This window comes from Nymphalis io, chromosome 14 (assembly GCF_905147045.1).
Source record: "Nymphalis io chromosome 14, ilAglIoxx1.1, whole genome shotgun sequence".
In the NCBI taxonomy this organism is placed as follows: Eukaryota; Metazoa; Arthropoda; class Insecta; order Lepidoptera; family Nymphalidae; genus Nymphalis; species Nymphalis io.
Genome location: NC_065901.1, coordinates 4,643,900 through 4,655,201, shown reverse-complemented (window position 1 = coordinate 4,655,201; position 11,302 = coordinate 4,643,900). Strand labels below are relative to the sequence as shown.

The window sequence follows — 11,302 nt, the reverse complement described above, 5'->3', positions numbered from 1 at the left end:
TAATTTTTTAACAAATAATATTCTTTATTTAATATTATTTTTCTCAATACTCTCTTAGATAGTAAGTATTTATTGTTACAAATTTCCAATACCATACACCTGTTAACTAACTGTTATAGTTTGACAGCTTCGATCACTAATAAAAACTAGTGATCGAAGTTTGACAAGCTTACCTAACGGCTTGTGTGTGAAATATATTATTGTTCTGTACAATGTTCCCAGTAGTTGAGGACTATCGTGTTATTTTAGAATACTATTTGACATTTGATACACGCATCTTTGTTTTACGTTAAAATACAGAAAAAGTAGTATAGTTCTTACTAATCTAAATCACGAGAAATTTTCGAAATTGATACATAATAGTTTTATAAAGAAAATTATTTTTACTAACACGGATAAAATGTACATTTATTTAAGTATGTACATACTTTATATCAGTAGGTACGAACCGACTAACGAGGCAGTCTTCAGTCTTCAGGCAATAGGAAGGTTACCTTACATCCTTAGACTGCCTCGTTGGTTTAGTGGTTAGATATAAGGCTGCATACACAGAGGTCCTGGGTTCAATTCCTAGGTTGGGCCAATAAAAAGTTATTGGGGTTGTCTGTCACAAAATTATCAGTAGTAGCCAGCCAGTAGCAAGATGAAAGTGTGTCCGCGGCCGTGCCTCGGAAAGCACGTAAAGCCGTTGGTCCTGCGCTTGAACTCTTTTCGGTCGTGTCGGATTGCCGTCCCATCGGATTATGAGTGCTACAATAGAGAGTGCAGCTGTACGTGCGCACACACTTGTGCGCTATAATATGTCCTGCGCAGTTGGCTAATGTCTCTTGACATAATTGCAATCTCAAGGAACCTAGGATTTACTATCACTTGAAGAGGCTTTTTATTTACCCAGTTTTCTCAAATAAACAGGTTTAAATTGACAGTTGACTTATTTAGAAAAGGTCCCACTTAGAGATCTAAATAAACAGTTTATCACTTATAGAGGTGAAAATGTTTACTAAAATGAATATTATTTATTTATGTTTTTTTATTTACTGCTTTGTTAACAATACAACTCTTAAGGTTTAAAAAAGGAAAGAATATATATATACCAGTATTTCCAATTTTGACATATATTATTTTTAAATATATATACAATAAATTCGTTAACCATTTTCCATCACGTTTTAAAACTCTCTGTACAAAACTCATAGCTCACCTCTTTTTTTTAATTTCCAAAGAAATAAAGAGCAAAACATGTCAATACAATATATAATATATATATATATATTCGAGTGTTTAAATAAAACATATCGCCTGTCCTGATCAATATTCAAAAGGATAAAGTAATAAATTATGTCGTACTTATAGAGACTATTAATTTGTTAAGTCTCAATTATAGAGATAATCATCGCAAAAAAATAGCAGATGAAAGCTCCATCAAAAAGGTTTAATTATAGTACTATGAAAATACTCAATGCAAAAGTGTCGCGACCTCATTGTAATTATTATCAGTAGTAGAAGTTTATTCAATATTCAGGGCTCATTTAACCATTGTTGAAATAGTAACCTATGGAGTATAAAATATACATTTCCGTCCGATCCGGTCGCGTCAGAATCTATTAGCCTCTAGGCTTCCTTTCTCGGAATAACAGTGGCAGGCCGCCTTTAATAGTTTGCACGACGCCTGAGGTGGGATTAACTATTGGGTGTCGTAGAGTAGAGGGTGCTGGTCTCACGGTGAAACGCGATAGCACTGCGGCGAGCCCCGCCAGCGACTGCATCAGGCCGAGCCGCTCACCTGAATAGCGCACACCATCGATTATTATGAATCCAGTTATAATAAACTTTATTCAAATAAGATTTTAAAAAACCACTTTTAAATGGTAGTTTTAAAACAAAATTTGGACTCTATTTCTAGAGATCAACTGAAGAACTTATTATTTATTGTTGAATTTACATTTTTCTACCTGTTTTTAAATTTAAAAATAAGAATTATAATTATATATTTATAATAATAAGACTTGTTAATGAATGAATATAATGTTATTAAGAATTGATTTTCAATTTTCAACATCAAGCCCATCTTTAATCGTTATTCATTTTAATCCGAACTTGTTTTCTTACACAATCATTAGTAATTATGTAGATAATATTTAAAATTGTTTATGTAAAAATAATGCACTAAAATTTAACCTAAAAAAGTGTCAATTGATATTTTTGAATACTATATTTTTAGTTCACATATACCTATATAATATTTATCATATTTTTACTGCCTATATAATATTTTTTCTGCCTCGTTGGTCTAGTGGCTTGATGTTAGGCTGCAGACAAGGAGGTCCTGGGTTCAATTCCCAGGTCGGGCCAATAAAAAGTTATTGGGTTTTTCTGTCAGAAAATTCTCAGTAGGAGCCTAGAATCTGGAAGTTAGAAGTTGGTCCTGCGGCTGAACTCTTTCCAGTCGTGTCGGATTGCCATCCCATTGGATTATTAGAGTTAGAGATTAGAGAGTGCACCTGTGTTTGCGCACACACTTGTGCACTATAATATCTCCTGCGTAGTTGACTAATCTCTCTCGAGATTGGCCGCCGTGGCCGAAAATGGTCTCGAGGATATTATATAATATTTTAATAAAATATCGAAAGTCTTACCAATACAAGCACGAGGTCCAACACCAAATGGCAAGTATACATACTTGTTATCAACATTAAAATTATTTGGATCAAATCTTTCAGGGCGGAATTCATTCGGGTTGTCAAAATACTTAGAATCATTTTGCATTGCTTGAATAGGTATTATCACTCTTACTCCTTCGTCAATGGTTAGATCTAAATCTTCGAAAGTGTACTTGTGTGCGCACTCTCTAATCAAAAAACCAAGTGACGGGAATATTCTCATTGCTTCTTTAAATGTCCACTCTAAGTAATGCATTTCCTTGATGGCGTCGTAGCTTAATTTGTTATCATACTTTTCTAAGACTCTATCTATTTCTTCTTGTACCTTATTTTGTATGTCGGGATGATGCGCTAGCTCATGTAAGGTAAAGCTGGTTGCTGAGGAGGACGTTTCGAAACCAGCAGCGAAAAAGACAAATACTTGAGCTACTATGAGATCTTCATTCATTTCTACAGATGCGATTTCTGGTGTTCCGTCTGGTTTTATTTTTTCTATTGAGTCGCCAATAATTGTTCCTTTTTTCTTACATTCAAGTAAAAGATCTATGAAGTCGTTTCTGCCTGATGGTTCATAATTTCTTTGTCGTAGGACTTCGTTGACTAATTGATACATTCCTTTTTCCACTCGAGATAAAAGTTTCAATTTTTTGAATATATTAGGAAAGAGTTCTTTCAAAACAACGACGAAAACCTCTTTGGGTCCAACTTGAAATATAGTAGCTCCAAGTTTTCGAAAAGCGGAGTTCTCCTCTTTAAGTGAATCTGAGTCAAGTCCAAATCCACAGGCACCAATGAAGTCGGTTGTGTATCGTGCCATTAGGTCGCGGGCGTCGATCTCCTGTCCGTTGGAAATAGCGTTAAGTGCCCAGTCTTGCAGGCGTTCGGCTCGTTCTACGATTAACGGGAACATAGCCTTTAGTTTCCCACTAGTAAAGGCGGGTGTCATACGTTGACGCAATAACCTCCAAAGGTCACCGTCAGCGAAAAATAAATTTCGAAGCAAAGGTTCTATCTCATGGCGATGCATGTTAAGTCCACGCGGATAAAACATAGCAAAGTCAGTCGTGAGTATTCGTTTGGTAATTTCTGGGTCTCTAATAATAAGTTCAGGACGAGACGCTCGATAAAACCCTACCACTTTCTCCGTTGGATACCTCCAGTACATTTCCACTGCCGCTTGGCATACGCTTTGTTGCATAAAATAATTCCTTGTATTATTACCGAAAAAGGGTACTGGTTTATCATGTTTCACTTTTTTTTGCTCCCAGTACTTGAAGTTTCTTGTCCCGTATAAGTATAGAGCCACAACCACAATTGCCACAAGAAATAACGCAAGCATGTTGTTGTTTTTTATTAGATGTGCGCAAGAAATATATTATACGATTTAAGTCTTACAGCGCATACGACAATAAACAAATTTATAGTCGCGAGAAACGCGCGAACACTAGCGCGGTCTCCAGTATACTAAGTTGTACACTGTACACTGTCCTCGTCGGAAACGATTATTTTATAGGGAATCATAAAGTAATGCGTTGATGCGTACTTCAATTAGATAAGATTTAAAACTATATTGAATTATATACCTACTAGGCATAAAGTAAATTAATAAGTCTGATAAAGTTATAGAATACATAAAAATATAAATATTCACATTTTAAAATAAATGTATAATCGGTATCTGTTTCCTGGACTTATGTAAGCATCTAATTAGAGATTCTTTACATTTTATTATCTTCTGAGCTGTTAACTCCTGCTTTATGACTACCTTTGCTGGATTTTTAGAAGGTCAGATAACTATACAAGTAAACATTGAGAAAGAAACAAAATATTGCGTATATTTGCGAGAGTACTGCGTATCTTGCATAATTATATATACATTGCGGTTCCTAATAAAAGGATAAAAATATCATATATAATATTAAAAATAAGAACATATCTTAACCGTTAACTATAACTTACTATAAATATTTTTTATTAATTAAATTGAAATTAATAAATCTGTAACAGGTACAATTAAATGTACACGTATTATATTATTCCACTTAAACGTCGAAGTCGACGACGTTTGCGATAAACACAATGCTTGACCGGTCGACCTTTATCTATGTAGGTAGCATCAGCTTTGGGCCTAAAGGTTGCGTAATAATTTTTTGATCATCCTTTATTTAAAAAATACAAATTCGCTGGATTTATGAATCTTACTGAAAAGCTAAATCTAGGTTACGGGCTTTGCCAATTAAAAAAATGTAATTAACAATATTGAAGCTGACTTATATAGACAAAACAAATATCTACATACTAAAATTTACTTTTTATAGTGATTTATACGGAATATTTATTTAATTTGTAGAGAGGAAAAAATATTAGTCTTTTTTACTTTAATATAAATTTTAAAATATACTTAGTGTATCATTTTGAAATAGGTACCAAATGCATTTAATGCTTTTTATTTAATTGTTTATTTAATACTTTATTGCACAATATATAAATAACAGATGATAGACAAACGGAGCCGAGATGGCCCAGTGGTAAGAACGCGTGAATCTTAACCGATGATCGTGGGTTCAAACCCGGGCAAGCACCACTGAATTTTCATGTGCTTAATTTGTGATTATAATTCATCTCGTGCTTTACGGTGAAGGAAAACATCGCGAGGAAACCTGCATGTGTCTAATTTCACTGAAATTCTGCCACATGTGTATTCCACCAACCCGCATTGGAGCAGCGTGGTGGAATAAGCTCCAAACCTTCTCCTCAAAAAGAGGAGAGGAGGCCTTTAGCCCAGCAGTGGGACATTCACAGGCTGTTACGGTTAGACAAACGGTGCGCAAAGGCCGTCTTCTCACACAAATCTCCGCGATCTCACACAAACAACATTTGGTAAAAGAAGTTTTGTAAGAGAACAGAAGATAATAAATATTAAATAAGAACAATCATATCTGACAATAAACTACACATAACTACATCTCGATAAAAACACACACATATTATATATATATAAGAAACAACAGGATCTTTTGAGTGACTTAACCATTCAACTGGTGTTACCCGCGCCCGTGTCTGGCGGCGGCACGAGGTACCTCGCGGAGTAGAGACAGATATAGTATTTCGAAGATTTCTCGATGATTTTGTATGATTACCTTCTACAGTAGTACTATATATATATATTTGGATTCTTCATAAAATTTCCTACAGATTATTATGTAAATATTCTAGTTTTTTACATACATGTTTTATATATATTATATTATACATTCGATATTAAGTGAGATGTAAAAATTGCGACAAAATTTATGTAAAATAAGGTATATTTTTAAAATTAAAACTGTTTCATGTATACTTTTTGCTTTATTTTATAGCTAAATCGTATATTTACAAAATTCAGTATCACTACACACGTTTTCATATAAATTTAAAATTAACCATAAATAATAAAATACTTTCTTCACACTTTCGCGCCACACGACTAAACTTACTTTGTCCATAGTTTAAAAAATCCTTCCTTGTAAGCCCATATGATATTATTGGCTTTCTTGCTAGCCTATTATTTCCCATATACATTGTAATAGGTGCGAGTAAGATGGATTTGCGTCGATTGACCGTCGTAGACGTGTTCGATATCTAAATCGAATGATGTCAAGCAAGTTACGAATAATAACTCAGGGCCACGATGTTTAGCTTTAATTACTGCTTTTTATTGTTTCTGTTGTGACATATTATGGACTCAGCTGCGCCATCACTGCACCGCGGCGCAGGACCTGCTGTTACAGTCCATGGCGGTGTGGCCGATCGATCTGGATGTGGCCTGCGAGCCTTTTTACATCCTTCCCCTCCCTCATGGTAGGGGACTTGGACGGCACCGTGGCGGTCCTCATGCGGACGTTTCAAACGCCTTTAAAAGTCTCCTATTCGAGACGATCGGGAAGGTACTCCGATACCAAGGGATGCCGACCTAACTGAGGAGACTATTGGAGTCGTACCTCCAGGACCAAGAGGTCATCTCGATTACGCAGGTCATCTGCGTAACATTCAGGAATCGAGACACTCATCACCAGGACGGAGCGAAACTTTCGGGAAGCGGCACGCCTGGCTGAAGTCGGAACAACTCTCACCGTGGACCGGATGAAAATGCTGGGCCTGAGGGGTCTCAATATCCAAAACTGAGGCACTCCTGTTCCACGGTCCATGGAAAGGCCATCCACAAGGGCCATCCACAAGTATCACCGTCCAGGGGACAGTGATAAAAGTAAAGGCCCAGATGAGGTATCTGGGCCTGATCCTGGATGCAAGATACAGCTTCGGACAGTACTTTGACCAACTGGGCCCAATACTTGTCAACGAGGCTTATACGCCGGTGTGGTGCGCTCCACACCGCGCTGACGCTGTTCTGTTCTATACGGTCTCACCCCTCAGAACAAAGCCTTTCTGCAGAGACCGCTGAGGGTCATAGCGGTAAGGGCGATACGTGGTACGGTGTCGTGGACGGTGGTTAATTTTGTAAATGTGCGAACAGTGCTTCTTATAATTATCAATAAATAAATAAAATACATACACAGAAGGTGCTACTGGTTCTAGTAAAGGAGCTCACCAACCACGTTGTGCCGTCCTAGTCTCGGGCCTATTGGCAAATACAATCCGTAATAATTGTATTTACCTCAATTTTGAATTACAATAATATTGATTTGTAGTCATTTCAGTCGTGTCGATGAGTATGTCAGTGAGTAACATATGTAAATATGTAGTAGGTACTATAGAAATTACTAACAACTATTTGATTAAGATTTTTTGTTAAAAAATAAGTATTTGTTCTATAATAAATCTAATTAATATGTTTTTTAGTTTAATGATTATACAATGAAAGAATAATATAATATCAACCCTTAACTTAGATTATCTTAGCTATAGTGACTTAACATTAAAATACAAACAATAAACAAGTGTATTATTAAAGAGTAAATTAAACCCTCTTAAAAGCCAAAACTAATAATTTTTTTTAATTTCTATACCCCATGAGATAGAGTGGGAGGCTTTTTATGGGGTATCCCTAGAAAGCAACTTTATAAAATGAATATAATTAGTATCATAATCTTATCAATGATTAATAAGTAGCTTAGGATGGTTTTCTTACTAACACTGTTGAAACTATTAGTTATATATACATAATTTATTTCTGAATCAGCTAGTATCGATTGGTCTAGGCTAAAATATAGGCTTTCTCTCTCGGAACAACAGTGGCAGGCCACCTTTCACAATTTGTACGACGCCCGAGGTTGGGCTAATTATTGGGTGTCGGAGCGTAGACGCAGCTGGTCTCACGGTGAAACGCGACAGCACTGCGGCGAGGCCCGCCAGCGACTGCATCAGGCCGAGCCGCTCACCTGGATAACACACTCTGATATGAATCAAACCATAACATGTCAACAAGAGTTCGAAAATAATTAAATGTTTCAAATGTAAACAGTTTAGCCATTATGTTAATTAATGTAGATATTTAGAAGATAACTTAGTGGTAAGGCTTTGTGATAGCGCGGTAAGTACTAACCACTCATCAGATATCTTACAAAATTTTAATTTTTAGTAGTGTTGTGTTCCGATTCGAAGGATAACTGACAGAGTAACTAACTAATTTGTTTAACTGATAATATTTTAATGTCTGTAAATATTGTTTAATATGAAAACCGCTGGTTATCTAATAAAAAGTTGGATGTATAGTTCATAGTTAAACAGATATCTATGTAATGTTTTAATATCACATTAACTTACCAATACAAGCACGAGGTCCAATACCAAATGGCAAGTATACATTTTTGTTATCAACATTAAAATTATTTGGATCAAATCTTTCAGGACGGAATTCATTTGGATTATCAAAGTACTTCGAATCATTTTGCATTGCTTGTATCGGTATTATCACTCTTACTCCTTCGTCAATGGTTAGATCTAAACCTTTAAAAGTGTACTTCTTTGCACACTTTCTAATCAAGAAACCTAGCGATGGGAATATTCTCATCGCTTCTTTAAATGTCCACTCTAGGTAATGCATTTCCTTGATGGCGTCATAACTTAGTTTGTTATCATGCTTTTTCAAGACTCTATCTATTTCTTCTTGTACCTTATTTTGTATGTCAGGATGATGCGCTAGCTCGTGTAAGGTAAAGCTGGTTGCTGAGGAGGACGTTTCAAAACCAGCAGCGAAAAAGACAAATACTTGAGCTGCTATTAGATCGTCATTCATTACTAAAGTTGCGATATCTGGAGTTCCGTCTGGTTTGGTTTTTTCTAATGACTCGCAAACAATTGTTCCCTTTTTCTTACATTCAAGCAAAAGATCTATGAAATCGTTTCTTCCTGATGGTTCATAGTTTCTTTGTAGTAGGACTTCGTTGACTAATTGATATATTCCTTTTTCCACTCGAGTCATAACTTTCAAGTTCTTGAATATATTGGGAAATAATTCTTTCAAAAACACGAAAAAAATGTCTTTGGGTCCCATTTTAAATATAGTAGCTCCAAGTTTTCGAAAAGCGGAGTTCTCCTCTTTGAGTGAGTCCGAATCAAGGCCAAATCCACAGGCACCAATGAAGTCAGTTGTGTATCGTGCCATTAGATCACGTGCATCGATCTCCTTTCCGTCAGAAGCGGCGTTAAGTGCCCAGGCCTGCAGCCGTTCGGCTCGTTCCACGATTAACGGAAACATAGCCTTGAGTTTGCCACTGGTAAACGCTGGCGTTATACGTTGACGCAGTAATCGCCAAAGATCACCGTCTGCGAAAAATGTATTCCGAAGCAAGGGTTCTGTTCCATGCCTATTCATGTTAAGTCCACGAGGATAAAAGTTACCAAAGTCTGTTGTGAGTATTTGTTTGGCAATTTCAGGGTCCCTTATAACAAGTTCAGGACTAGACGCTCGATAAAACCCTACCACTTTCTCTGTTGGATACTTCCAGTACATTTCCACAGCAATTTGACATATACTTTGTTGCATGAAATAATTTCTTGTATTGTTACCAAAAAATGGTACTGGCTTGTCATGTTTGACTTGTTTTCGCTCCCAGTACTTGAAGGTTCGTGTTCCGTATAAATATAGAATTAAAAATACAACTGCCACTAATATTAACACAAGCATTTTATCGCCTTAAATTTAATTTGTATTTTAGCAAATACGACAGCGGACTACTGTATCTATACTCTATAACAAACGCGCAAACACTAACGCGGGCACAAGTTTACAGTTGTTCAATATCCTCGTTGGAGACGACTATTTTTTAGCGAATCATAAGGTACGTGATATGCATACGCAAGATTTAATGAGATAAGATATGAGACTATATGAATATGATACTATTTATTCTATATAAAGCAAATTGATAAGTCTGATATAAAGTTAAAAAACAAATCGCAACATTTAAATAAATATATCTTAGGTATTTATGTCATGGACTAAGGAATAATTTTAATGGATAACCGTGTTTTAGGCAGAAATAAGTAAAATAAATAAATTAAATCGCATAAGTAAATTGCTTTTAATTTGATAATAGGGTAGCAAAAAAATGTCGGTTTAACGAACAAGTAAGTCAAAAGGATGAAGTTACATAAGGAGGAGATTATTAATTGATTTTATGAATTATTATAGAATGTCCCACTGCTGGGCTAAGGCCTCCTCTCCTTTCTTGAGGGGAAGGTTTGGAGCGGGTTGTACTGGTGGTAGAGCTTTGTGCAAGCTCGTCTGGGTAGGTACCACCCACTCATCAGATATTCTACCGCAAAACAGCAATACTTGATATTGTTGTGTTCCGGTTTGAAGGGTGAGTGAGCCAGTGTAATTACAGGCACAAGGGACATAAAATCTTAGTTCCCAAGGTTGGTGGCGCATTGGCTATAAGCGATGGTTGACATTTCTTAGAATGCCAATGTCTAAGGGCGTTTGGTGACCACTTACCATCAGGTTGCCCATATGCTCGTCCACCTTCCTATTCTATAAAAAAAAAAAAAAAAGCTTATTTTATCATGTTGCTCCAATGCGGGTTGGTGGAATATTTCGGAATATATAGGAATGATTCTGCCACATGTGTAATGTGGCAGAATTTCGGTAAGCTTAGTCACATGCAGGTTTCCTCACGATGTTTTCCTTCACCGTCGAGCACGAGATGAATTATATAAACAAATTAAGCATATGAAATTTCAGTGGTGCTTGCCTGGATTTGAACCCACGATCATCGGTTAAGTTTGATGCGTTCTACCCACTAGGCCATCTCTGGCTCAAAGCAAAGCCGAGATGGCAAAGATTAGCCAGAGGGTGATACAAGGTACTATTTACGTAGGGAAAATGCTCGGCAGCGAAGCAGCAATTATAAACTTGTAATATAAATAAATAAAAATTGTAAATGTTTGTCGGTTTATTCTTCTTTTTTGCAGCAAAGGAGAGATCGATTAGTGTTATTTTGTTCATAGTAATAAGCCGTAGAGTAATAGGCTTTTTATATTTGGAAAATCCGAAAGAAGCGAAATCGTGGGTAAAAACTGGTCAAAAATCAATATCACCCGATATTGATATTTTATATTGTATGCATGACGTGCTCTTTTGTTTCGTATATCGTATAATTTTATCAACGATAATAATATAACTTTGTTTTGTTTTTATT

At 36.0% G+C, this 11,302-nt stretch overlaps 1 protein-coding gene across 4 annotated transcripts; it reads right to left on the bottom strand.

The window, feature by feature from the left end:
- On the bottom strand, positions 1-9,887 carry LOC126773363 (cytochrome P450 6B6-like). Of its 4 annotated transcripts, none has more exons than XM_050494281.1 (3): positions 8,424-9,887; positions 7,904-8,038; positions 1-1,648 (listed from the first exon to the last, which is right to left on the bottom strand). In XM_050494281.1, the coding sequence occupies exons 1-3, from the start codon at positions 9,784-9,786 to the stop codon at positions 1,605-1,607; spliced, it is 1,542 nt and encodes a 513-aa protein (XP_050350238.1). In that variant the 5' UTR covers positions 9,787-9,887; the 3' UTR covers positions 1-1,604. The 4 variants fall into 4 exon arrangements, with proteins under 4 accessions (XP_050350238.1, XP_050350236.1, XP_050350237.1 ...); XM_050494279.1 differs by lacking the exon at positions 7,904-8,038 and adding an exon at positions 2,637-2,819 and having other exon boundaries at positions 1-1,783; positions 8,607-9,883; XM_050494280.1 differs by lacking the exon at positions 7,904-8,038 and adding an exon at positions 2,637-2,985 and having other exon boundaries at positions 1-1,783; positions 8,773-9,883.
- Positions 9,888-11,302: the final 1,415 nt, after the last annotated feature.

Bases quoted from the DNA above. Each gene is read 5' to 3' on its own strand.
- LOC126773363 (XM_050494281.1), bottom strand. From the start codon at position 9,786: ATGCTTGTGTTAATATTAGTGGCAGTTGTATTTTTAATTCTATATTTA. The intron at 8,039-8,423 runs GTAAGTTAATGT...TGTGTTATCCAG, and splicing joins TGGACCTCGTGCTTGTATTG to GTGAGCGGCTCGGCCTGATG. The intron at 1,649-7,903 runs GTGGCCTGCCAC...AAACTATTAAAG, and splicing joins CGTCGTACAAATTGTGAAAG to GCGGCCTGCCACTGTTATTC.